The 27,960-nt window shown below is 41.7% G+C and overlaps 4 protein-coding genes and 1 long non-coding RNA gene across 7 annotated transcripts; 4 read left to right on the forward strand and 1 right to left on the reverse strand.

The window, feature by feature from the left end:
• The first annotated feature begins 290 nt into the window (after positions 1-290).
• Positions 291-11,684, forward strand: skor2 (SKI family transcriptional corepressor 2). Its single transcript, XM_040198543.2, has 9 exons — positions 291-656; positions 2,531-4,533; positions 5,237-5,300; positions 5,872-5,949; positions 8,042-8,107; positions 8,266-8,364; positions 8,529-8,596; positions 9,678-9,741; positions 10,114-11,684. The coding sequence occupies exons 2-8, from the start codon at positions 2,560-2,562 to the stop codon at positions 9,732-9,734; spliced, it is 2,406 nt and encodes an 801-aa protein (XP_040054477.2). The 5' UTR covers positions 291-656; positions 2,531-2,559; the 3' UTR covers positions 9,735-9,741; positions 10,114-11,684.
• Positions 11,685-12,139: 455 nt separating this feature from the next.
• On the forward strand, positions 12,140-13,520 carry ier3ip1 (immediate early response 3 interacting protein 1). Its single transcript, XM_040198312.2, has 3 exons — positions 12,140-12,340; positions 12,597-12,698; positions 12,913-13,520. The coding sequence occupies exons 1-3, from the start codon at positions 12,250-12,252 to the stop codon at positions 12,966-12,968; spliced, it is 249 nt and encodes an 82-aa protein (XP_040054246.1). The 5' UTR covers positions 12,140-12,249; the 3' UTR covers positions 12,969-13,520.
• A 1,803-nt stretch (positions 13,521-15,323) lies between these two features.
• On the forward strand, positions 15,324-20,468 carry hdhd2 (haloacid dehalogenase-like hydrolase domain containing 2). The gene is made up of 9 exons (XM_040198100.2): positions 15,324-15,446; positions 16,825-16,934; positions 17,229-17,331; positions 17,456-17,561; positions 18,154-18,238; positions 18,414-18,579; positions 18,744-18,794; positions 19,029-19,092; positions 20,117-20,468. Exons 2-9 carry the CDS (start codon positions 16,834-16,836, stop codon positions 20,218-20,220), a joined length of 780 nt encoding a protein of 259 aa, XP_040054034.2. The 5' UTR covers positions 15,324-15,446; positions 16,825-16,833; the 3' UTR covers positions 20,221-20,468.
• On the reverse strand, positions 20,036-27,362 carry katnal2 (katanin p60 subunit A-like 2). 3 transcript variants are annotated; one of them, XM_040198097.2, is made up of 16 exons: positions 27,098-27,362; positions 26,328-26,398; positions 25,826-25,992; positions 25,657-25,693; positions 25,326-25,428; positions 25,151-25,249; positions 24,674-24,715; positions 24,420-24,497; positions 23,963-24,061; positions 23,113-23,176; positions 22,868-22,986; positions 22,661-22,752; positions 21,920-22,030; positions 21,445-21,607; positions 21,181-21,283; positions 20,036-20,649 (listed from the first exon to the last, which is right to left on the reverse strand). In XM_040198097.2, exons 1-16 carry the CDS (start codon positions 27,146-27,148, stop codon positions 20,510-20,512), a joined length of 1,539 nt encoding a protein of 512 aa, XP_040054031.2. In that variant the 5' UTR covers positions 27,149-27,362; the 3' UTR covers positions 20,036-20,509. The 3 variants fall into 3 exon arrangements, with proteins under 3 accessions (XP_040054031.2, XP_040054033.2, XP_040054030.2); XM_040198099.2 differs by lacking the exon at positions 26,328-26,398 and having other exon boundaries at positions 27,098-27,262; XM_040198096.2 differs by lacking the exon at positions 27,098-27,362 and having other exon boundaries at positions 26,328-26,587.
• Positions 21,924-25,101, forward strand: LOC120832072 (uncharacterized). Its single transcript, XR_005714147.2, has 2 exons — positions 21,924-22,067; positions 22,699-25,101. It is a non-coding gene; the product is annotated as an uncharacterized LOC120832072 (long non-coding RNA).
• Positions 27,363-27,960: the final 598 nt, after the last annotated feature.

A 27,960-nucleotide genomic window follows, 5' to 3' on the forward strand; every position in this document is an offset into this window, starting at 1 on the left:
ATGTATTTTGTATTAAGTCACGAATAAAGCTGGAAACCCCCGATTCACCTGCTGTGTTTGTTAGAAGAGAATATATTGCGATTATCGTCACAGAGGAGAAGGGTGTGTGTGTGGGGGGGGTTCTTTCGTCCGCCCTTGCAGACGCGTTTGACTTTTCCAGCGTCTGAGGAGCATTTAGCCGGATGTCACACGTGGCTGCGCACTGCGCGCCAAGGAGGAGGAATAAAGCGCGTGGGTGTGTGAGAGAGAGAGAGAGAGAGAGCATGTAGTGCAAGGTTGCGTGCGTGCTCTGGATGGTGGGCAAGAGAGAGAGAGGGAGAGAGAGGAGGAGAGGGATGGAGGGAGGGGGGAGGATGGGGGGGGGGGGGGGGCGGATTAGCACGGCGCGTGGTGTCTCTGGAAGGCGAATAAAACCGGCGCGAGCGTAGCAGTTTACTCACATCTCACGCGCGAGCTCACTCGAGAGTCGGTACCGGTTCCGTGTGTCTGTTGTTGTTGTTGTTGTTGTTGGGTTTTTCCCCGCGGATACAACCCAGTGAGACCCGGTGTGCTAAAGATGAGTTCTTTCAGCCAATGTGGGATGAATTGATTTCTCTGGTGACGGGGATATTTTTGGACGCGGTGGCCGTTTTTGGGAGTATTCTCGGGAGTCAGAGGTGAGGACAGTTTCACCCAGTTATGCTGTAAAGTTGTTTGAAATGTTGTTAAATAAGTGTGCGCGACACGCGCAACGAATATTGCGAGGGACACGACGCATGTTTACAGACGCATTCACGAGGGAATGCGTGTGTGGATTATTCACATTTCGTTGCTTGAATTATTGCTGTTATTTGTATGTATGATTAATAGACAAACAAACAAACTTTAATGTTGTTGTAAGGACTTGACGCCCGACTCACTGACACGCGGTAATAAAGGCCTGCTACTTTGGTAGAAATTAAACTTGTACGCGCTGAGCTGAAAACGTACTCTTGTACTCTTTTATATTTTCCTTCATTTGGAGACAAATTCTGAACTGTGGTTTTATAATGTTTATTTCTTTATTGGTTTTCCGGCTCATGCGTGCTGCTATTATCCGCCTGAACAGCCGGTCGGCCCACGCGATTCACCCATTACTCCGTATTGCGCTGCAATAAATTCAAGTTCAACTGGGAACTTTCCATTTTAATATGAGCATGTTATCAGCATGTTACTTGCTAATAATAGCGATGGTTTATCGACTACAGTGTGTAAATGATTGTAATTGGTTGTAAATAAGCAATTTATTTGTCAAAGCAGCATTTCGTGAAGTGACTGAACAAAGTAGTAAATACGTATTTTTTCTTTTTTCCCGAAGTTGTTGATCGTTTTTTTAATTTATGTAACTCACCACAAATGTTATGCGATAGTTTAAAATCTTTGTATTCTAACATTTACTTAATATACATTTAAGTTCTCATTTGAAACACTGAGGCTTTAATTTAATTTTAATTTCTTTTAAGAAATTGTGCTTTTTATTTTATATTTCAAACGTTATCATTTGATATTTGATATTTTAAACATTATAATTTGTTAAATAAATACCATGTTGATGCAACTCACATGACGCATGACTTCAACATAAACGTCCTCTTCACAGTAAATTCCCTGCCATTTGTGTGGTACTTTTTAAAATATCTTGATAAATGGAACGACATTAACATGTGAAGGAATGCATTTAGTCAGTCTCGCACATGTATGTGCTATCACATAAAAGTGCCACAACAGATTTATAGGAAAATAAAGGATGACATAGTTATTTAAAAAAACTGTAATATGATTGTTGCCCAAAAATGTCCTTAAAACTGCCCTAGAATTTGATCTGCGCGTGTTTCATTTAAATTTAACACTTGTGGTTAAGGATCAACTATTTCTGTAAGTTATTCTGGTTTTAGGTTATTAGAGGTTTTAGACATTTTAAATATGTCCAATTTAAACATTTATTTGTGCCAATATATTTGGGTGGACATGTGAATGATGTAGGATTTATACTGTAACCATTATCTCAGATGACGGTCTCATCTTTTTCCAAAGTTCGATGGAAAACACACACACACACACACACAAACACAAACACCCATTACTTAAATATTATAAAGTCTAAATTTACGGGAAAATAATTACCTTTTTGGATGTTCCGTATCTGATTATTTTTTTAAATGCAAAGGAATTGCATTAGAAAAAAATGTTATTTCAGTTTTTCAATTTAGTTTAGAATATTTCTCTGGCCACAATTATTTTTGAGAGTGGTTCGGATGGTAAATCTATTAGCTAATGTTTTGTTGTAATGTTTTACATTTGTTTTACATTTGTAATGTTTTACATTTTTTATTTGTTAACAGATACATTTAATTTGAAAGGAATTAATTTATAATAATATTCAGTGTTTCCATGTGTGTCATCTTAAGTTTATTTTCTTTTTTTTTTACAAAATACACAACATCATTCTCATCATCATCTGGTCACGTGAAAAAAATCAACAAATGTGGGTATTTCTTTTCTTTTCATGCAGGTCATTCTACAAACAGTTTTCCTCCAACTATGGACAAGACCCATCTATCGAGCCCTAATGAAATCATAATGACGAGCTCAACAGGCCCATACCAGCAGGAACCCCTGACACCACCCAGACCTGCCCATCACCACTCCTCATCTTCTTCCTTATCCTCCCCCTCTCCGTCCTCCTCACCCCTCAAGCCGAACCAGGTCGGCCAGGTCATCCTGTACGGCGTTCCCATTGTGTCGCTGGTCATCGATCACAATGAGAGACTTTGCCTGGCACAGATTTCCAACACGCTCCTCAAGAACTACAGCTACAACGAGATTCACAACCGGCGCGTGGCGCTGGGCATCACCTGTGTCCAGTGCACTCCGGTTCAGTTGGAGATTCTTCGTCGGGCCGGCGCCATGCCCATCTCGTCGCGCCGCTGTGGCATGATCACCAAGCGCGAGGCGGAGCGCCTCTGCAAGTCCTTCCTGGGAGAGAACGCGCCGCCCAAACTGCCGGACAACTTTGCCTTCGACGTGACACACGAGTGCGCCTGGGGTTGCCGCGGTAACTTCATCCCGGCGCGCTACAACAGCTCCAGGGCCAAATGCATCAAGTGCTCTTTGTGCAACATGTACTTCTCCCCGAATAAATTCATCTTCCACTCTCACCGCACACCGGACGCAAAGTACACCCAGCCCGACGCTGCCAACTTCAACTCCTGGCGACGGCACCTCAAACTCTCTGACAAACACCCAGCCGATGAGTTAGCCTTTGCGTGGGAAGACGTCAAGGCCATGTTCAACGGAGGCAGCCGAAAGAGAGCGCTGCCCTCTTCGTCGCACTGCTCCTCCATGGGTCCCATGAAGACTCTCCCAGGTTCGGTGCTGCCCCACATGATGGGACCCGACATGGTCTCTCAGAAAAGAGCCCGCTTCGAGGAGGACGACGATTTGGATGGAGGCAGTCTGTCTCCGCGCAAGCCGCCACGTAGCTACCCTGTCATCCCTGTCCCGAGCAAAGGCTTCGGCATGCTGCAGAAGTTCCCCCCCACGTCGCTCTTCCCCTCGCCTTACCCCTTCCCGGCGTTCGGCCTCTGCCAGCAGAAGAAAGATGACAGTGATGTTTCAGGTGGCCAGAAAGGAACGGGGCTGTCGGGTCTTTTATGGCCTGGCCGCAAAGACACCTTTTATCCTCCTTTCTGCATGTTTTGGCCCCCACGGGCTGCGGGAGGAATCCCCGTCCCCACCTACCTCCAGCCTCAGCCCAGCGCCCTCTCCTCCCTGGCAGACAACCCCTCTCTCAGGCAGGCCTTTTTGGATCTCTCAGACCCCAGTGAGCCTGGAGCTATAGCTGGCAACGTCAATGGCGTCAGCGCAAGCATGGCCCCCGGCAGCGGGACTACAGCAACCAGACCGGGGCTGTTTGAGCCCGAGTGTACGACGGTGGCCCCTGACCTTCGCCCTGTGACGTCAGAGGGCTGGCTCAAACTCCTGGACACCCCGGCCCTCCAAACCAGGAAGCCGAGCTACGGCTCGGCCTTCCGGCCTGTCATCAAGGATGCCGAGAGCATCGCCAAGCTCCACGGCAGTGGTGGAGCCGTCACTGGGACAGCAGAGGAGGACTTTGGGGTCGTGGTCGCCAGGTCAGACCGCCACCAGCGGCTATCGCCCACCAGCAGCTGTAGTTACGGAAGTGACAGTGGAGGAGAGGGAGAGGCGGAGGGGTTGGAGAGCGAAGAGGAAGGGGAGGTGGATGTGGAGTCGTCGAAGCAGGAGGACGAGGAGGAGGAAGGGACCTTTACAAACAGGCCGCCGCGGACTCAGACCAACCTGTACCTCCCCGCGATGAGCGACGGCCATGGAGAGGAGAGGGGGAAGGAGCGAGGGAGGTACGGCAGCACCTCCCCTCCCTCCTCCGCGGACCCCACCCAGCATGGGTCCTCCAGCCTACCCGCCTCCCCGACTGCCAGCCTTCCTCTCTCCAGTTCCACCCCACCTCACCGAGAGGACCCAGCTTACAAAAACGTAAATATCCCCCTAGGCCACTTTAGCTAATTATTATTTAAATGGTGCTGCAGTCTGCAGGCAGTGATGTGATCTGCATAAGCAGATTGATAGGCTGGTTTCTCCCTGTAGAAATTGAAACAGTCAACCCACTCTGATCCCGGCTAATGGGCCCAGGTGTGGGTTGTTTAATGGCCACGGCGTGTTTGTTCTCCCTGTGTCACCCCAGCCTGTTAGGGCAACTCTAATCTTTAACCTGTCGACTCCCACATTAGCAGAGGCCTCAGAGAGAGAGAGAGAGAGAGAGAGAGAGGAGGGAGGGGGAATTATGAGAAGCATTTTCAAACCAGAACAGAGCGAAATCATCCTTTGAATAAGCAAATACAGCGGACTGATTTCAAAGACGGGGGTGGGGAAAAAAAGGGGTTTAACCATATATTCTAAATTGGATTCATACTAAATGAATGCCACAATGGGTTGATGGAAAAAGCAGAGCGCCAAGCTGGGAAAATTATATTTGCCAAGTATTGAGTCACTCTTTAGACTGCAGATTAAAATGAAAATGGAGCAGATACTTATGGAATAACAAATGAAATCCCATGTTGACAATAAACACATCAAAGAATACAAATTACAAAGGCATTACGGTGTTTATTGGACTTGTTGTTCTGCTCTGTTGTAATTTAACTGCATACCGAATTCTTATCGATATGTTTTTCTTCAGCCTCAGAAGAATAAAGACGAAGGACTACCTGTCTACGCAACCAAAGACAACTCCAGCATTTCTGGTGAGTACATTTTCATGCTCTGTTTTCAAATTCATATTCTAGGATGCTGAAGTTAAAAAGTCCATACGTTTACACTGACAAAATGGCCCTTAGAAAAACATTGTTTTTACATTACAATATAGAATATAGAAATATCAAATCAGCTTTGTAAAATTCACAATTGTTTAATCTCTTAAAATGTTCAATTAATTACTATAATTTGTAAAAACAAAGTACAGTTCTGTTTGTACATATAATACATGAAAAATATGAGTTCCTTCACACTTCATCTTTCACCCGAGAGTCTTTGTTTCATTCGGTGTCTGAGTGAGTGGTTTTATAGTGTCTCTGTGTCCCACATTCCTGTGACGTTTCATTTGCTCCTCTCATCTCCCACTCTGACCCTTTTCGCTGAGGAAAATGTCTTTGTGTGTTTCTCCCTGCTGTTCTCACGTAGATGCTCACAAAGGACACACACCGTGCGCACACTTAGTTATCTCCATGTGTTCGGATAACCAGCTCAACCAATGGGCCTTACTGACAATCTTTTCCCGTCTGTCTCACTGTCTTTTTCTGTTTCATTTTCTCCCAGATGAAAACAAAGAGCAGAATAGTTTCTTTGTACCGGAGAGCGAAACGTCGGCGCCTGACTACTGGAGGGAAAGCTCAGGTACGAATATTCCCTTGACTTTTTTGTGCTTGCCAAACAGCTGCAGATGGCAAAACAACAACGCAATGAATGAAGAAAATACAGTAAGAAATGTAAATGTTAGGGAGGTATACTTTAATTCCAGAATTTGGCTTCACTGTCTCGCATTGCCAAACAAAACATTTTAAAGTAGATTTTATTTTCAAATAAAAAATCAAATATTAGCACATCATTTAATAAAACAAGTGTTATTTAATAGCATATAAAATAAACAACGCTTCTTAAAACCATTAGACTCAATATACTTTAGTGTCAATTTAAAGAATTTAGACTGTGCATACTTAAAGCGAAGGTAGAACTCTCCTTAGTCTCCAGCCTCCTCCTCCCCCTCCTCCTCCTCCTCCTCCTCCTCCTCCTCCTCCGCTCAGACGTGAGTTAGGGGAGTCATATAAATACACAGAGATGAAACAGCAGCGGAAAGCGGATTCTGCTGCCGCTCTGCCGCGGCTGCTCTCTTAAGCGGCGTTGTCGCCGGGGCTGTTACTCTTAGGGGGGCCGTTATAGTTCAACAAGAAAACATCAGCTTCAGAGATAAGCAGCCACGCTGGCAATCTCCATCCTAGACCCGTATCCCCGCCGACATAATTGCCATTTCTTTCCCCCTCCTCAGCGCAAAAAAACCTTTCCCGTTTGAAAAAGATCACAGCTTATTGCCTTTTTATATCTGTCAGGAAGACATTAAAAGTGCTTTATGACATCTGTGCCAACATTTATATCTACCCCCCCCACTCCCACACACACACACACACACACACTCCCTCAACCCCTACACACACACACACCGTAATGATCCCTGCGCATAATGTATTTCGAAAAATTACACGAAACAAATTAAATGAGACCACCTTTCCCCTGATTGCCAAACGTCTCCCTGGGCGGTGGGAAGCTTTACGTGATTAGAAGGCCTGATTCCACCGAGTCCCCCCCCCCCCCTTCCACTGTCTTTAAACTCTCCCTCTGTTTCTAGGGAGAAAAAATAATCTAATTTTCCATTTATGTAATGCAAACCGCCTTGGCTTTGACTATTCACGGTTAATTGACTGTCAAACGAGGTTGTTATCCTCGGGCACTGTCTGCAAATTTGCTTGTCAAATGAGACAGAGAGAGGAGAGGAAAGGAGAGGAGGAGTGAGGAGAGGAGAGCTCTCTCCCCGGTCTCAATGAGAGGGAAAGAAGCATGGGGAGGCTTAAGGAGCCGGGATATGAAATGACTGGAGGAGAATATACACATTGAGTTTCCTGGATCGCTTCATTTAAGGCGCACAATGCCTCATTGTCACAACTCAGACGATAGCGCAAACGCACACGCCCAGAACAAAAGAGAAACTTTTAAATGGCTGGATCCCAAAAGGCAAATACTTGATGGAGATGGTTGTTAAATGGCAAGCGGATGGAAAACTGTGAAGCTTTAAAGCAACAAGTAGATTGCCTCCAGCAGTCAAACAGCTTTAACAAGTACACAGACATAAGATACTCAAAGTGAAAGCTGCATGACTATGAAAATACTGTTTTACATTGATTTACAGTTTTTCTACCCGCATGCAGTTTTCATAGCCACTGGTATTGGTTTTAGAATAGAAACATTTGAAAACACGGTAACCTGCAGGCTTTCAATTTGTTTTAAGCAAATCAGTGAAGTGGCCTTTTCAACTTTTCAAGCTACAACATTGATTGTTCTGAACGCAGGCGGAGTTCGTTTGTTCTCTTAATAGAGAGCAATATGGTCTGACAGCATGAAGAGATTGAACCTGTCAAGGAGTTATTGCATTGAAGGTCTCCCGCGTCAGCGCTGTCAATTACTGCCACAGAGTCACACCGACACCTAGAGGCCAACGAGTGAACTGCAGGGCTCCGGCGACGAGGACTAATGTTAATGCAAACATAAAGATGAGGGTTCAGTCTATGACACGAACACGATTAATAACTGACTCACATATGTGTTGCATAATAAATATACTGTCTGATGTTCTGATAAACTGTAACTATATTCGGACATTAGGGATGGAACATGTGGGATAGGAATCTGAAGTGAAGTCTCGCCGTCATGTTTTCAGGTGATCGAAGCCAAGGTGCCGCCTCTCCTGTGCCGCTAAAGAAGGATGTCGAGAACATGGAGAAAGGTAAATATTATAAAATACAGTTTGTAGGTCGAAAGTTGCCTCTCCCCTCAGATGGATTGGCCAATACTAATATATAAGTAAATAAAGACGCTGCATTGATACCGAACACCCACCATCTCTCTCCCTCGTTTCATTTGTCCTCCTTCCTGATCTTTCAGAAGAGCTCCAGAAGGTTCTGCTGGAGCAGATTGACTTCAGGAGAAGACTGGAGCAAGAGTTTCACGCTCTGAAGGGCACTTCACCATTTCCTGTCTTCCGTAAGTAACTTTTTTTACTCACGTGGCTTTCCTTATTCATTCTCTGAAGGGTTCTATCCAACCTGCCTCTCTTCCCATGCGTTTCCAAGTCTCCTCCATCCTTCATTAGCTATATGATAATAGCTGCACTTTATAAGGTACTCAACTACTTACTCTAATTTCAGATAATTTCCAAGACCAGATGAAACGAGAGCTCGCCTACAGAGAAGAGATGGTTCAACAGTTACAGATGGTGAGATTACTAATGAAACAATCAGTGCTGAACACTGATGGAAAATACATATTATTGTTACGCCTTTAAACGACAAATGAAAAGCCCTTTTATAGATGTATGAATATAAAAAAGCTCCGCTGCTCGCTTTGAAAAACAATAATGCTAATGCTTTTCAGAAGAAATATAATTAATTATGAAGCAAATTCCAGTGGAAAATAGTTACACTATTTGAACGGGGAAACAATAACTTAAAAACAATCGGAGAAGTGTGACAATAACAAACCAATTAACTCTGCAGCCATGATAGACTGTAGACATAAATATGAGATCCTGAGCCATGTCTCACGACTGCAACAGAATTAAAGGCAGAGTAGATACAGCCATGAATGTGGGACTGAACTCTTATTGCTTATTTGTCCATCTGAAGACACACAGCCAATCATCTGGTTTGTCTTTCATGGGTGAGAAGTTCCTCTGCAGTCGTCTCAGTGTTTCTGTCCACATCAATCACGGGAGCAGCAGGCAGACAGGCTGACAGACAGCGTTTGTCTTTGCTCTGTGACAGACGCTCGTGTGCGCGTGGTGTCAAACCCAGCGCGTACACACAAACACACACACACACACACACACACACACAAGAGCGCGCTGCATGTGTGTAACCGCAAAGGCAGACGACCGAAGGGCACGTGCATGAAAAACACTTTCAAAATTGACTAATGTGTCTAGAAGCAGCAGATGGATCTGTCTGATACTAATGATACACTAATGTCACACAGACATTCAGATTAACATCAACATGTTCGATGTATGTTGCTGCAGAATTTCCATCGAAGATATCAAACCTAAACATAAACATTTAATTATTGTATTTGGAATCATCAGTTTAAATGAATCAACTTATTATTAATACTTTATTTAAAATGTAAAAGCTATTTAGTAAGTCATTTAAGTGAAATGCTTTTAGCGTTTGGTTGCATCCTTTCCCAAGGTTACTGTGAAAATGAGGAAGGTCTGCGAGGCCATACGAATACCATATTCTGCATGTAAAATATAAAGAAAAGAAAACTAATATCTGTCTCTGGCCTTTTGTTTCTTTCAGATTCCCTACGCAAACATCATCAGGAAAGAAAAGATCAGCTCCCATTTGAACAAATAACTAAAAGGTGATTGAAATCATTTCATTTGACAGTGTAGCTTATTAATAGAAAAATTCCAACTCAGTTGATGTCAAGTGAGGATATAAGCATTTTGTTGTTTATAACACAAGCAGCCGGAGTAAGTTCAGCAAAGTTTAATTGCCTTTCAAATAGTTGTAATAGTTTTTTGGAAGCTGCCACCACATTTAACGTGACTAGGGGCAAACATATGTATCCGCAAATTAAACTACTTTTCTTATTATGTTATCTTTGCAAACTTTGGCCATCAATGCGGGCCAGAGATTAACACCGTTCTCTGGACCCATTGTGTATTTTAAAAACACTTAAACCGTGACATCGCACTAATATTGTGTTTGCATTCGATTACTGTCTTCACAGCCTGAACCCACAAACTCCTGTGTGAGAAGAAGCAGCTGTCTGGATTCCTGTGAGAAGAAGAAAAATAAAGAGAAGAGAAATACAGGAAGGACTCAAACTGAAAGGAAAATGACACTATATGAAATATAAGTACTTTTTAGAAGTGGGTTTTTTTCTGCCTCTGCAGTAGACCTTCTGTTAATAACCCTGCACTTAAACACTGTCCGATAAAAGCAGCATTTGGACCGGGTTGTACTGCCACGGGGCAGCGCACTGGTTAAAGTCTCCTCCCTGTTTCTGGTCCACTTCAATCCCTGAAACCAAACGGGCCAAAACCTGTGACACAAACAGAGCGACTCCTCCCCTTTTCTCATCGCTGCGCTGGCAGTCAGACCAAAAGCTTTACCAAAGCAGCCACGACCTTTCTGGTCTTTTGTGAATTTTAGGGCCCGTTGGCGAGAACCAGGGAGGCAGTTGAAGACTTTGTACGAGAAAACAAAGAGCAAGAGGAGCGAGTGACTGACAATAAGACTGGGAGTCCTCGTCTATGGCTGCGATCGCTGCAGGCCCACCTGTACATACAACCACCCTGTGGATCAGCACGGACTTACAACTGAGATGGTTGCTGTTGTTGTTATTGTTGTTGCTGTTGTTTCACAGAGCGGGGTCCCCCGACGGACAAGCAAATTTACCAACCTTTAACTACTGGCGACGTTGGATCCCAAAGGGATTCTCCTCGTCATGTCCAGTCGTGTTTATTGACCAAAACAAACTTCCGTGTGAACACAAATCAGTGTCAGTCGTCGTTGGCGAGAAGCAATGTTGGTGGTGCTTTGATAGATGACCCAACTTGAATATTGACGTGTTGATGTTTTGGGTTTTAAAGTGTTGATCCTCGGTGGGAACTCAAAAGTTATTTAGAAATTTCAGTTATTTCTGAATGTACAAAATAAACCTACTCCTTTGCTTAAAGGCACCCATAAGGTACTTTTACCCTGCGCCCATTTTTTTCTATCCTTCGTCGCACATTCTACACCTCCAACCAAAGGTGAAGGTAGTATTGCCACCATAAGCTAAATATGTTGGTGAGTTGACTAGTAAAGACCAATTCTGTGTACTTATCTTCTCTCCAAAATGAGTCTCTGGCTCCTCGAGGAGCAAAAGACTGAAGTTTGTTAGTGTTGTATATCTACTTGTATATGATCACACCTGACTGTGTAAAATGTCGTAGTGAGAATACTGAACCTCACAGGCAGTCTATCTATATGTGTTTGTTTGTTTGTTTATTTATTTGAGTACCACGGCCCAAGGCCCCGATTGTGAAAATATTATTTATTATAATGTTAAAACAAACAGACGTGTTTTTGACGACGATGACGATGATGATGATGATGGCTTAGACAAGTGTATGTCGCTGAGAATTGAAGTGAGAACTCACTCGCCTTGTTTATAGAATGCAATGAATGAATGGATAAAGTTGTCATTGACGGAGAGAAATGTTATCATTATAAACTGTTAATGCAGATGTATTTAAATATGTTTTCTTGTAGTTTCTCTACTATTTATGTGTAAATTAAAAGTCTATACAACAACTAGCGTGTTGTTGTCATTATAATGCCTTTGCTGTTAACGGAAATTAAATAATTTTAGCGTGATGCAAATTATTCCTAAATTGGACGGTAGAAATAAATAGTTACGCATTCCCCTAATAGGATTAGTAAAATAGTAAAAGATTTGGATACATTTTGTACAATTTAAATAAATAAAAGAGGGACTTTCCAGTAAAAGATGAAAAATGTAAAAATAACGATGGTTCAGATATTATGAAAACATATATTTAGACATGACTACAACAAATTCATAAATCAGTATGGCCTAATTAAGATAGATCGATGGATATATATAGTATATATCTATCTTAATAGTCAATGCTGACAAGAGAAATAAACGTGATGTTATTATTCTCATAATATGTAAATATATGTAAAAAAAAAAAAAAAAAAAAAAAAAAGTCCTGTTTAATGCAGGAGGCCACTTTATGAAGTCCACGCACACAGTTAACGTAAAACGTCCTTTACTCGTGTTGCACGACGTCGGCCGCCTGTTTACGGCACCGCCTCTGTGTGAGCGGTGGTGGAGGAGCGAGAAGCTGCCAGCATGGCGTTCACTCTCTACTGTCTCCTCCAGACCGCCATCCTGTGCGTGAACGCGGTCGCCGTGTTACACGAGGAGAGGTTTCTCAGCAAGTGTAAGTAACATGCTTCGTAACCTGCTTCGTTCCATCGCGCCGTTCAAAGAAATAACGACGCTCAGCCCGCTGAAAGCAGCCAGCTTGCTGCAACACCGCTAAAGAATCAGCTGCGCGTTGACTTCACTGAAAAGTATTGACTTATTGACGAGTTACTGTTCTAGTTGATTTATGTTTTTAACCATCTCCTGTTTTCTTTCTCCCTCCTCCGTACTTGCCACCCTCTTCCGCTCCTCCTCCCCCCCCCCGTGTGCAGTCGGCTTCGGGGTGGAGCAGGGCGTCGCGGGGTTCGGGGATGACCCCGGGGTCAAAGCCCAGGTCCTCACCCTCATCCGCTCGGTCCGGACTGTCATGAGAGGTTCGAATGAAATCCTTATCGATTAGCCGACATGCTGAGTGAATATTTAGTAGGGCCTGCAGTCCGTTATCCATCTTCAGGGATGGATTCCAGTGATTGTCTCACGTCCTGTTGTGTATATGTATGTATGTATGTATCATAATGGTATTCAAGCAGCAACGCTGTTGGTAAAATGCTAAAAACTTACTTTTTTTCTTTTCTTTTTTCCTCATAGTGCCGTTGATAATATTCAATTCGGCCTGCATCGTCCTGTTGTTACTGTTTGGTTGAAAGCGTCACACAAAGCGCTAAAAATGAAGCCTGAGAACAAGACCAAGTGCCAAGGAACCATCTCAAGCACACACACACACGCACACACACACGGATACACAGAGACCCTTGCCAGTGTTCGGCAGGGGGCGAGATGTTCATGGGGATACGTGGAAAAAGAAAAAGTGAAACGTTAACCTGCAGATGTTTTCATCCAAAGAGAAGCACAAGGTGCTTGCAGCACAAAAAGGTTATTTGTCCTTGTTAATATTAGTATTTGAGAAAGATGGATTTGATGAGATGTTTTATCGTACTGTTAACGAGAAACATGTTTATGGAGTGTTGTCAGCTGTAGTGCCCGGATAATAGGTCAATATTTATTATGTACGGTTCTAATGCTATACATATTATAGCTGTTTTTATTTTGTAATTTAGAAATTTGGAAATTTTGTTTTTAAGATGACTAAATGGAAAACGGCATTTTAACTAACCGGTGCATTTACAGGAGTGTTTTTTCATTAATGTGCACTCTCCCTGCCAAATAGTGCAATAAAAAATACATTTGTATTTTAAGTCTTTTTGTGTATTATTGGGTGTCGTGAGATGTAAAAGCGTTGAATTGAAGGTTGACAAAAATGCAGTTTCATATGATGGCAGAAAGGCTGACATCTGTCAGTTTTGGTTAAGTTGAACATTTCAACTAAACGACTCATTGGTGTTCCCTCACCAACCCTTCCCTCTGCACCGAAGGGACATAATAGCTGGAGAAGAAGCAGTGGTGACTGATGGGTGCAAAAAATAAAAATTCAGGACCCACTTTTCCGATTGTCATTCTCACTTATCGATTCCTGTTCATGTGTAAAAATACCTTTTGATCATTTGTAATAATTTGGTTAAACAGCTCTAAACAATGCTCCTTGGTTCTGTACACGGTTGTCTTGAAATAAATCATGGGTTTAATGACATTTTTATATCTCATCTTTTAAAATAAACATAGTTAAAAAAATGATAGCGTACTTTACTCCATTAAGCAGAACCTTATGTGTGAGATACTGTATGTGAGATACTGTAACAGTAAATATTGACATATTTCACTCTCAACTCAATGTCTATTCTATCTATTCCTGCCCCATATAAATAATCTCCGTATGTTGTGAATTATCCAAATTTCCACACCCGCTAAGCTTCACAAACATTTTTATAAACATTTCTGTAGTTTTGAATCTAAATACATGGGAGAGGAAGTATCAGGGATCTGCTGGAATTAGAAGCATATGTTTATCAGGGAGATTTGGACCATAAAGCCACTTTGATCTGTGATTAGTCGGAGTTTAGCTGTGGACTCACATTAAAATCTGTCAGCGATCACACAGGAAAATATATCTGCACACTGCAGGGCACCATGTGTTTACTTGGGTGTGTGGCTATGCAATGATACAGCAATAGAACAAGTTTTGGTACTTAAAAATTGACTATTTTGTCTTTTTTGAGTTCATTGACTTTAATTCCAAAAAGACATGTTCAACACAATAATTATTTTATTTTCTTTGTTAATAATTGAGCAGCTATAGGATAAATCATCTGACCAATATTCTAGTTCAAATATTGAATACATATTGAAATCAAAGATAAATCAAAATGTTCAATGCACTTTAATGTTGCACACTAACACACAATTGTAGAAGGGAGATAAATAAGAGGCCCGTTATCAAATCTATGCAACAATAAACTGCCTTCTCGTTGTAAGAAAATCACAGGTTTATTTCTAAAGATGTGTCCAATAAAAGCAACGAAAGGGTTGAAATATGAGATAAAAAACAAAACGTTTCGTAAAAGTATCCCAATGGGGATTTAAAAGATTGCACTGATTTGGATATTTTGTACATACATTAACAGTATGATGTTAGGTCCCCAGTGTTATTTTGATGAACTGCACAATATTTTTGTGTAAACCAAAACTGAACTCAAAAACAATATTTGAAAATAGTGTTATTCACTGGAGGTACGTAAAGAGGATTTTATTATGTCTGGCATCATGCAGAGAAAAGGTTTTTTTTTTATCGTTTTGATAATACCACCCCCACACACACACACACATATTAAATCTCTCTGAATGCCCTAAAAGACCCACTAATACGATACATCTGTTGGCTGTTAGCGAGATGGGGCACATATGTTTTTGTATTATTATAATGAGTGATTAAGTGGTTAAGGATTACCTTCTTATCTGATTACAACATACAAATCGGAAAATAAAAAAGTAATATAAAAAAGAGAGTGTTATTGAAAAACAATCTGTAAAAGGAAAAACAAAGCATAAAAACGAGAAAAAAGAAGAAAATGAAAGAGTTTAAGCCGTGGTGCTGTTTGAACTACAGAGCGGCACTGAGCTCACGGTGACCAGTGAGAGCAACACATTTTACACCAGCGAAGAAGAAGAAGAAGAAGAAGAAGAAGACGTCAGCCGGAAGTCGGAAGTGGGAGCGGCGGTTGCTAAAGGTTAGCTAACTCAGCTGTCTACTTTGACGACTTTCTGAACACCGTAAACTGTATTCAGTTATTGTGCTTTTCGTGCAACCAAAACCGAAACATTTTGTATCCGCAATGAACTCGCCTAGTTGGCAGAAATTAAACAATTGACGTTGCCAGCTAACGAGAAGCTTTTACCATAAATGCTGGTTTATGATGGAGGTGATGTCCACAACAAACACTTGTTTGTCCAGCAGCTGTTTCATAATATGTAACGTTAACTACTAGGATTCAAGAAATAGTTTCTATGGCCTTCTTTTCTGTGATTAGTTTGAAAGGTTCCAGGAACCACAAGCACAAAATGCAGGCGATGGAAAATGAGCAACAATGAGAAGTAACCCCTAAAAACCCAACAACCCTTTTCCTTCACAAGAGTAAACAATTAGTGTTTCTAAACACTTCACTGAAGCCACACGAGCTGTTTACTGCTTCTACCAAGACAGCATTCTGATTCTAAGGGACTTGTGATCTTTAATTGAACAAGACGTAATGTATTTGAACTATTAATCACATCCAGGTGTTCATTCGGGCTTAAGTCAAATAGAGTCAATCATACAGGCACACCAGAGGTCAGCGGCACAGAACTGTGGAGCTTTTTCTTTACGTTCCTGCCACACAAAACAACCCTCAGCTTGGCACACTCTTCACAGCGTGGCGTCCTGTTTTTAGTTCAGCTAAACACAACTAATGTTTAGCTGAACTAAACTAACGGTAGATACACACACACGCGTGTGTGTTTAAGCTGGCCTGGTTGGGCAATAAGAGCATTAATTGTACCCTTGCATTGATAACTACATGACAGAAATCCAAGCATGTCTAAATAATAAGGGATCACACAACAAAATACAATCCCCAAAATCTGTAGTCGAGGCAGGAAGCCATCCATTCTGGGGACAAACTGGTCAATAATCCTCTCATTTTGGCCAATACAGGTTTGAACAAGGCAATAATCTGATTATTTCTCCCTCTACCTATGTGAATTATGATTATAAAAGTATAAGCTGGAAAATAATACATTATTAAGATAGAATAAGCTTTTTTAAACTGAGTGAAGCTCCATTTACAGGGACCTTCCTCATATTTAGACGATCCTAATCGGAGGCTGCCCTCCAAACAGCTCTTATCTAACGCTGTACTGTTGGTGCTATTAATCTTGTCAAATGAGTGGATTTCTATAAAGAGTGTAGCAAAGTAGTGGAAAGGTTATGGATCATGGATTTGTTTTTAAGAGTGTCGGAACAAATCCGGGTCCGAAGCCGCCATCACGCCCGCATCCGGCTGCATAGCAATGCATCTACAAAAACATTTTCTGCAACCTCAAATCTGTTCAACGTGTCCTCCCCTGCAGGTCTCAAACATGGCGGGCAGGCGCGCTCTGAAGGCTGTGCTCATCGACCTGAGTGGTACTCTACATGTGGAAGAAACGGCGGTGCCGGGGGCGCAGGACGCCCTGAATAGGTAGGAAACAGCGCCCACACCCGGGAAACGGGGGACCCAGACGAATTAAATAGGAATCAACAATGTTGCTGCTTATTTTGAAGCAAACTAATCTGATCAGAAATGTGTTATCCTAGTGTGCGATGACCCCTCCTCTCCACTAGGGTGCTGTATCCTGATTACATCAGGAGTTTTTTTCCCCTACATGTGTACTTATTACTCTCATCTCCCTTTTTCACTGCAGCCTTTAAGATTGTTTGCAATTATGTGAAATGTGCTTTTAATCCCAAGATGTTTGCCTTGTGTCTTGGTCAGGTTACGAGAGGCGTCCGTAGCTGTGAAGTTTGTAACCAACACAACAAAGGAAAGTAAGAAGGACTTGCTGGAACGATTACATCGCCTCAACTTTGACCTCCAGGTGATGCGTGTTTGATTTGGCGCAGATGCGTTTGCTATGATGTAGAAGGTTGAAAAATCACCAGAGGTTTAAAATTCCACATTTGAAGTGATTAATTTTCTGTTTTTAACTGTTGTTCCTCCAGGAAGAGGAGATCTTCACTTCACTGAGTGCAGCGAGGACTTTGTTAGAGCAGAAACGACACCGACCGCTGCTGCTGGTGGAGGACAGCGCCCTGCAAGACTTTACTGGTGCAAAGCTGTTTGTCTGCATTTGTGTGGAAAAAACGTTTCTGTCTGAGATTTTTCTTCAAATCTTTTTTTTTTTCTTCCAATTTATTTATTTTGAAACTGAGTATTATTTTGAAGGCCAAACTTGTTAAAACACTGAATATCTAATGGGGCAACATACAATACAATACGTTTTTCTTTCATAAACTATAAAGCCTTTCTTGTTTTTAACTTGACTGGCTTTTTAAGGTTTTATTTAATGTCACCTAAACCTGGACGGTGAATATATTCAACCTCTAGCGTAGTCGTCAGCTTGTTTTAAGTCACAAACTGCTGTTGTAGCTGATCTTGTCCTCTTTCCCACTGATATCAATATTAAATAATTATGACAGCTGCATAAATGATTTGCCTCACTGAATAATCTGTGTGTGTCAGCACAGTTAACTGATAACTGTTTTCAAAAATGGAAAAGAATGCCCCAAATTACAACAGCTCATATTATGTCAAACACCTAAAAAACAAAATTTTGGAAATTGCCTGCTAAATAGAAATGTATCACGATTAATACTGTTTTTTTGTGATTGCTACTGTATGCACGTTTTTCCATTTCTAGGTATTGAAACCTCAGAGCCAAACGCTGTCGTCATTGGACTCGCTCCAGAACAATTCAACTATCAAACACTCAACAAGGCTTTCAGGTGTCAAACCTATTCATAAAAAAACTTGAATTATCTTATTGACCAGTGGAAATAGTCACGGATGGAACGCCGCCTCTGGTTGTACCAGAGTTGGGAACTAAAGAAGGCGACCTACACCCTTTTTTTCATCAGCACACTAAATCCTGTTCATGTAATCATGTATATTTCTGCCCAGAATGGTTTTAGATGGCGCTCCTCTCATCGCCATCCATAAGGCGCGGTACTACAAGCGTAGGGATGGTTTGGCCCTCGGTCCCGGGCCCTTTGTGGCGGCCCTTGAGTACGCAACAGACCGTAACGCTATTGTGGTGGGAAAGCCGGAAAAGTCTTTTTTTGCTGAGGTGAGAACATTTTTATTTTTTACTTGCGTTAAAAGATAATAATCTATAATTGTTAATGTGCTAAAATGTTTTTGACCAACTCTGACTCATTTTTGTGTATCTTTTTTTTTTTCCTGGTTTCCTCTGAATTTAATTCATGGTTCTTGATCGTTTCCCTCAAACAGGCTCTGTCTAATTTGGGCTGCAACCCCAATGAAGCCGTCATGATAGGCGATGTAAGTATATTGTCAATTGTGATTCATTAATAGCTGATTAATTAAGTGGTACATTTATTTAATTTTGTGGGAAGACTTGCGTGCTTATTTCTATACACAAGGGAATCAAACCTGAGCCCTGTCACCTAAAATAGAAATGTATTTTGAAATTTGATTTTTTTTTTTGAGTCAGTGAACACAAGTGAAGTAAGAAGCATACATTAATAAGTTTCCCTTCCTGTTTTTTTACCTCAGGATGCCAGGGATGATGTGGGCGGCGCCCAGAACGCAGGAATGTTGGGAATTCTGGTCAGAACTGGTAAGAATAAAACGTCCTTGTTTTTTTTCTCCTCCCTTTTTTGGTTTCACTTATCCTTCCAGTTCCAACCTCCCTCTCCCTAACCAAACAGTCGCACGTTTTCATACAGCACAATTAAAAAGTATTCTACAATTCTAGTACTTAAGAAGGCAACTTTAACCTGAACATATGGAAATGAATAAACAAATGCATACACTTCTCTCTATAAACTATAGGATGTCTTTCTTTTTCATACCTAACTTTCTACGACATACTAAGCAAACGTTTTCATGGTTTTTTTACATTTAGTGGCAATTTTTTAAATCAGATACTCTACTTTGACTTAATTTTTTTAACATGCTATCCCAGAATTATTTTAGTATAACTTCATGCAGAGTTTAACCCTGGCCATAACTCTAACCTCTAATAGAGCATTGCATACGTTTTCATGGATGGCTAAATTGTGCGTCTTGCGAATTGTGGGGCTGAATCTACCTTCCTTTGTTTCCGATGATAAAAGGATGCATTGAAGCACCTTTCCTTAACATTTAGATTTGAAGAGCTCATATCATGGCGGCAGATTCTCTCTCCTCAAAACTTGAGATATTTGAACCCTGTATAAATATGTCACTTCCGCTGCTGTTAGTGGTTTTCCTGTGACTGATGGTCCTAATTGTTATTTTTATTTTGTCAACATAATACAGTGGGGGGGGGTTTCTGACATGACATTTTTCAACATTCACCATTGCAGATTTGTGATTTTTTTTTTGTGACCTTTTTGACATACTATCCTGACTTTTTAATAAAAGATGTCAACCTACTTTTGTGAGTTATTTTTTACTTTCTGGTACGACATTGATCTCACGATTTATTTTGTGTGCTATCTACACTTCTATGTACTTTTTTTTTTAACATTTAATTTTATTTGAACATACTTTACTCAACAAATTGTAGGACGATTGAATGAATTCCAGGTGCTTTATTGCTGCTGAACCTGTGATCCTCAAACATCTTTAAAACGTTATGTTACACATTTCATTGACAGGTAAATACAGGGAAGGAGATGAGAGAAAAATCCACCCTTCTCCCCACCTGACATGTGAGAGTTTCCCAGAAGCTGTGGAACACATCCTGAAGAACATGCTATAAGATACTTACCAAAAAAACTCCAGTTTAATTTTTCAAATAAAAAAAACATTTTGGGAGCAACGGTATTTCCTTCTCTTTCTGATATCAAATATTCCACCCAAAGTTTTATCATGAGGACAAAGAGTGCATACCATTGTTAAACCTACCATAGCAATGATTAAAAAAAAATGTATGTGTGAGAGCTTAAAATGCGTTTACCCAATAAAGAGCACAATATTACCCTGGCGCTATTTGTGTGCTCAACAAAACTGTCAGCCTTTTTTTTTCTTCATCACAATTGTCCTGTGCGTCAGACGGACTCGTACTCGCTCTCCCAGGCTGTGTATCGGTCCAGCAGGTTCCTGGCCGAGGGTTTGGAATGCCTGATGACTTCCAGGAAGTCGGCTGTTGTCACGGCTTCCAGCTGAATGGTGGACATTTCAGTGTCTCCTGTGAAGGATAATCCAAGTCAAGCTACACTGTGCAGGTGCAGATAAGGGACACTTTCTGTGCCTGTTTAAGACGTCTGCGATCCGACCAAACGTCTGAACGCATGCCAACATCACACATGTGACCGCAGGCTTCTCAATTAGATGTGACTCAATTGACGTGCGTGTGTCTGACAATATGGAAGCAGCAGCTCGGGAGTGGAAAAATAAGTCCATGGTTATTGTGAATGAACACCCAGCTTTCATCTAAACACGTTGAGCTACGCGTGTACAACGTTGGTGTTTCACTCACAGAATGAAAGTGCTGTAGCACAATAAATGTTACATACATTTCACGTACGTCACACACACACAGATTTATTCTATGAACTGAGGTGTTTTAATGAAGCGTTTGTTACAGATTGCCAAAATACACAAACATTTACTCTAACCAAAGTACACAGTGAATGTACTGTGTGTTAGTTGGCTGTATTATTTGACACACACACATATATATATAAATAAATGTGTTTGTGTGCATGTATTTTCCTACCGTCCTTATGAGACTCCAGAGCGTCAAAGATCTTGCGGACTGGTCTCATGGCGGCCTCCTTGCACACCAGTCTCATATCAGAACCAGAGTAACCCTCCATCTCCTGCAACACACACACACACACACACACACACACACACACACACACACACACACACACACACAGTCAGGTAGACTTAGCTGAGAGGCCCGGTGTTGATTGTATTGTTTATTCTCTCCTCTGTCAGTAACAACCCAATAAGTAATATTTCAGCAGTAACAGACCTTCGCCAGAGCGAAATAGTCCAGCTCAGTTCGTAGCTCCACCCGTCCCGTGGAGCTGAGAGGAGGCAGCCAATGAGACATCATGGCCTGGCGAGCTGGCAAGGAGGGAAGACTTACTAGAATCCTCTTTTCTAACCTCCTCAGCATGGCATGGTCCAGTTCCCTGAGAGAAGAGCAGACGCTGTTTATTCCTCCTTCACTTTTAGTCCAAATATCCCTTTTGTTCAACTTGTTTCCTTGTGTTATTTTGGTTAAAAAAAAAGACCCAATATTACATTATATTTGTGAATTGTCTCAGTAAGTTGAGAAAAAGATATAAAGCATAAAGGAGAATAAAATGTTACGTTTGTCTGTATGCCATTCTCACTGGCAGCACAGAAAAAAGATTTGTCACCATTATCGGTGAAAAAGATGTTAAGAATACTGACGCCCATTGACGTTTGTCCATGTGTGTGCGTTTATGTTGATGTGCTACCAAGGCAGGTTGGAGGCAGCGAGCACAAACACGAGGTCTTCCGATCTGGCCAGTCCGTCCATCTGAACCAGCAGCTCGGTCTTCATCCTGCGACTTCCCTCATGCTCCCCTCTGACAACACACACGAGCCTGCTGTTATTTCATTAAGGTTAGAATCACCACCACAGCAGTCATTTTGTGCTTCTCATTGTGCCATGAGTACATTTTAACAATCAACCAACCCTCTCAGTCTTTGCAGTGTTCTGCATATGGTTTGCCTTTAAAGAGCTAAATAATTGAAATGATCCTTCATAATAATGAGCCATTATTATGAGCCATTATTATCCTTCATAATAATGAGCCATTATTATGAAGGATTAACAATTATTTAGCTTGGATAATAATTATTAGTTGTGATAATTATACATGACTAACAACTATTTTAGTGTAGTCTGACTAACCAAGTTCATTTTTATGAATCACACAGTGATCGATCGGTGATCCATCAGACCTTTATTTTGGCTGAAATTGTTTATATAGATAATACAAATCAACTATATTTCCTTCATTGTATATCCTCTCCAAGTGTCTCATGCACAAATGACACGTCTCACAGCAAGTTAAAGGTCTTGCTCAAGGACCTTTTAGAAGAGACGGTGCACCAGGTGAAGGAATATGCAAGATTTTGTATCGCAAGGAGAGAACTCTCAGCCTTTAGAACTTGGGGAAAAAACAGTTACGGGACTTTGTTGTTTCGCTCACCCCATGTTGTTTCCTCTCTGGCTCATCACTGACTCCAGCTCGTCCAGGAAGATGGTGGATGGGGCGTGGTACCTGGCCAGCTCAAACAGAACCTGCCGACGTATGGACACATACAATTACCAAAATACAAAAAGAACTGTGACCTGGAAACCGTTTTTCTTCTTCTTAATTGTTGCAGTCATCAGTGCGTGTGGAAGAACAACCTACCCTGACCAGTTTCTCAGAATCTCCTCTCCACTTGCTGACGATGCTGGAGGCTGAAATGTTGAAGAAGGTCGTCTTACACTCCGTAGCCACGGCCTTGGCCAACAGCGTCTTACCTGTACCTGTGTGCACATGGTCACATGGTCAAAGGAAGAACATGTCGGCGGGAAGAATTCCAAATAGTAGCACTTTTGGACCAGAAGTTATTTAACTGATGAATAGCAATCAGTAAAACCTGCAGGTCTCACCTGGGGGGCCATAAAGCAGCAGGCCTTTCCACGGAGACAGGATGCCTGTAAACAGTTGGGGGTACTGCAATGACAGAGGGGTGGAATATGAAAACTAAAGTACAGACCAACATTTAGAAAGTAGCACAATTCGATATGAAAATATGTTACAGCTGCATACGTTTCCATTTCGTACACACCTGTACGACGCTGCGTTGTGTGCAAAGGAAGCGGACTATCTTGATTTATAGCAGAGTCGGTGCTGCAAATACCACATGCTACAAATGAACCCGAATTTTATGTGGCAAACGAGTCCGAGTGCAATCACCAAACTGACCTTATACCACAGAGAATGAATAATAATAATAATAATAGACACAGAAGTTGGGGATTGTGGGGAAGGCGGATGTGCGGTGGTGTTCAATAAAACAGTCCAGCAGAACAGGACAGACGCATCAGTCCTCATCTCCGTCTGTAAATGTCAAGAGGATGCAGACAACCTGATTTGTTGTCATCATATCCGCGAGAGAGAGGTCTGGGTAACGATGACAGAAGCGTGTGCATGTATTTTCCCCGTGTGTGTAATATGTTTTATTTGTATTGGCAATTTCTATATGAAGTGGCAAAGTTGTACAAATGTGTTTTTGTTTATACATGGCAGAATTTGTGCGTGTGTGTTTGTTTTCCCTGCCTATCTATCCATCTATGTATGTGTGTGTGTGTGTTACCATATTATCCCAGATATAGATTTAACGTCACCCTAACAGACTGGCCTGACCCCACTACCCTCCTCCTCATAAAGGAGATGTATTCAGAATCGAAGACGGGCGACCGCAGCTGAAATACCAGCATGCCCGGCCAGCGGCTGCACCTTAATGGGATAGACGACGGCCTCCTTGACTAATCGCTTCGCGTCCTCCAGGCCGATGATGTCCTCCCATCGCACGTTGGGGCTGTGCAAATAGATGTCCTATAGGGGTGATTACACACACACACACACGCACACACACACACACACACACACACACACACACACACACACACTCGATTAGGCTTGTAAAAATGTGTATCCTTTAGCCTGAAACATCAGGGAATAGTCAGAAACAAGGCCTCCACTAATACAGATCATCTATTAACTCACTACAAAGCTCTCAGGTGCTCCCTGTTGGACATAATTGGTATCACTTAAAGGATATCTTTATAAATATGTGCCTTGAGTTGGGATAAAATCAGCCTATCCATGTTTGGAGTATGTATGTTTCTGGTTTGTCAACACTTGGGTGTGGGTGTGTGTGTGTGGGTGTGGGTGTGTGTGTGTACAGTAGTACCCTGCTGATGATCGTGGCCAGTTCCCTCATGTCACTGCTCATTCCAGAAAAGCCACTGAGGGGTTTCAGCAGCCGTTCCTGCAACAAATCATAAAATCATTGTTATTGGGCGTAGTGTATTTCTATTAGTAGTTTCACTGTTGTCTGATTTGATTGTTATCATTGATTGTTTTCTTATGTAGCGGATGTAATATAAAAGGTAATTAATGTTAAGATAAATTCATGTTTTTGCATTTTGAACAGAATATAATTACCATGTGGTCCATGGCAGCTCCTTTGCCGTCGATAACATGGCCCTGAGACAGGCAGTAAAAGATGTTGACTCAGAAGAAAACAGTGCGATAAAAACAACATGAAAGTGGTGGTTTAGTTTTAATTTTTTTTATGAAAGCGTATTTTCATATTTATCAGTTTGTGTGTGCTTTGTACATGCAACTCTTACATTGCGTTAAATGGCTATTCTAATGAGGAACTTTTTTTTTGTGTAATGTGGTGTAGTCACTAATGTTTGGGTTTTTTCATGAATTAAAGACTGAACTCAATTGAAAGAAAGAAGAAAGAAAGAAAAAGAATCCTTTATATCACAGACGTGAGGGAATATTCATTTGGATGATGGGATTTGCTGTTCAACCATATTACAACTGAATGAAGGTTGTTAATGCCTGAAATCTAAATAAATGAATGAATGATCCCTTCATCTGTATATAAGAATGAATAAGAACAAACTGTACCTTTCTGTTGATGGCTGCTTCACCGGCTGGTCCAGTTCTGATGGAAGAAATGTTGGGACCAAACTCTGACGACTCTGGAGGAACAGAGGAGACATTCTCCTGGAAGCCCAATCATCAGCATGTCACAATAACCCCATTTCTATTTGAACATTCTGATTGAGAGTGTTAAATGTACATTTGTATAAGAACAGGCAGCCGTCCTCTTGGCTCCAATTCCAGACTGTGGGCTAAGGGACGGGTTTATTTTGGGAAGAGGCTTCCCAGCTGAACAGGGACTCCTGCGGGACAAAGACACAAACAGTTCATCAAGTTGGCCTCTGCCAGACCGGCTCTATCAACCCCACCACAGCTTATTCAAAGCTGTTAATCAGAATAATACCTCTTTAAAACTAAAATGTCAGTGGTGTATTTGACTTATCTAGTTTATATCTTTAGCATGTATGGACAGTGAATAACTATTAAGTCCTGAACATCAAATAAATAGAAAGGTTGGAGGAGGGACTCACCGCTTTACTCCACCACTCCTTGCGGTTTTTTTTTCACCTTGAGGTAAAGAAAAGATATTTATTGACTATAATTGAGATGTAAGTGATGCTTCCTTATTATTCTGAATTGAGCAGAAATGTTGTTGCACTGAGCTCCGTGGTGCTCGGCGCTGTAGTGAAGGTTGTCTACCTGGTTCCGCTGTTCTTCTGATAAGTTTGGGATATTTTTGAAACTTCACGTAGTGATAACTCTCGTAGTCCATCAGCACCATCTCCAGGTCGATGTTATCACAGACCTCGAACCTCCTCACACCTCCAAGGGTCTCCTGGTCCAAGGCCACTGCTGTAGACACGTAGCTGGCACACACATGTAGAAAAAGTTACAAAAAAAAGTCAAGGTCAATTGTCTGTATAGGCAAACGCGCACAGTATGTTCTTCTTTGGGCTTTGAACAATGGACCAACTTGAAATTGGCCCCGCCCTTTATTCTTCTGTTAGAATAAAGATCAAGTGAGGTTTTACAATCTGCAACATCTCATCAACAGCAGTTGCTCAAAAATACCTTTGTGTGAAACAACAAGGTCCTTGTACCCAAACAACAATCTGCCGTGGCTCTTAGATCACCAGCTAGAAGCTAAAAGCTGCGTGTTTCAATTAACCGCATGTGTTCCAGTACACAACGTCGTACTGACCCTTGCCCCAGCAGGTGGTGGTAGATGAGGATGAGGAGACTCTTCCTCCTCATCTCAGTCTTCAGCTCATCCTGTTGGACAGTAACACATACACACATAACACACCACCGCTGCACTGACGTTAATAGCATTAATTTAAATCGTGTTTCAATAAATGTGCGGTACTCTGTGTGGATTTTGATTGGAGGTGAAAAGTGACTATTTTGATTTACCACAGTAAGAAAATGTTCCTTTTTATACTAACCTATAGTTAAATTGGCTCCACTCACTTACAATGCATGTTGCATATTAATGCCCAGTAAATATATTGGAAGTACCCTTAAGCGTAATTGTCCCCCTCCTGGAGCTTCACATGTGTGGAGAGCTCAGGATGACCGAAGGAGAAACGAAGGTTTTCAGTAGAGGGCGACAAATTGCCAAAAACGACAACGACCTGACGGCGTAACTAGGCAACGCGTGGACGCCGATTCCGTGTGCCAGTGAATGGGGGCAAACCCAGCTAGCATAATTAGCTCGGGAGCTAGCCGAACTGCTTTTTCTCTAACGCTTTTTCATTTTTCAAATGAGCTAATCAGATTAGCTCATTGTGACAGCTACGTTGTCGTTTGCTGAACAACGTGGGAATGATACGTTGACTTGGCCCCCGAATGCACGATGCCATCCGTGAACTGTTAGGACAGTTCATTCGACCACATAGCTGACGATAAAATGGCCTTCTACGAGCAACAGTTGTCCGTGAAACAACCCCCCCCCCCCCCTCGTTCACTCACTGCTTCCCGGGCTTGGTGGGCGACTTTCATGGACTGGAACGAAAGCTCCATCGTGAACGGGAAAGCTCGGCGAGGTGTCGTCGTCTGTGCGACGGTTTTCTGACTTTATTCTGCTTCGCCGTGTGTCCGCGTCGTGTTTTGGCCCCTCGGGGCCACCGTCTCTGCTGTCAGGCTGTAGCGTTATATACAAACGCTCCAGAGACAAGTAGCGCAAAAACTACACCGCTAACAAAGAAATGAGCTTTCATTTATTAGCAAAAATGTGCTAAGAAAATGAAATGTCAAAAAATGTAATTACATTCATATAAAATATTCCAAACGTTATTTATTTATTTATTTATTTATTTTATATATATATATATATATATATATATATATATATATATATGAGCACAAAGTATATTGCAATTGTTCTTTTCAAGCAAATATCAAAGCTTTCCAAGCAGTAGGTTACTTAGAGGAATCCAAAATGAATGGAATGACATTTTGAGAAAATATATTTCAGGCGTCATATGGTAAAATGTGGTCTAAGATTTCTACAAGAAAATATTAAGTGATTTGATACTGAAAGTTCCCACTAGAGGGCAGACAAGCTCTATGCTGTGCGTACATCAAAGCTACTGCACATATAAACAACCCGGTGGTTTCGTGTTTCCTTTATCTAATCCTAGAGGACACCTACGCGATTTAAGCATTATAATGTGTGTGCGCGTGTTTATTTAGCAAATCACAGACTGGATTTCTGCTTGAGTACCTGAGTCATGGATTATTTGTATCCACTCTGTAATAGCGTCTACTTGCATCACTCTTTATATTTTAGATTTGTGTGTGTTCACCCCTGAAAGACATCTATTAGCACAACC

Source organism: Gasterosteus aculeatus, chromosome 14, assembly GCF_964276395.1.
Source record: "Gasterosteus aculeatus chromosome 14, fGasAcu3.hap1.1, whole genome shotgun sequence".
In the NCBI taxonomy this organism is placed as follows: domain Eukaryota; kingdom Metazoa; phylum Chordata; class Actinopteri; order Perciformes; family Gasterosteidae; genus Gasterosteus; species Gasterosteus aculeatus.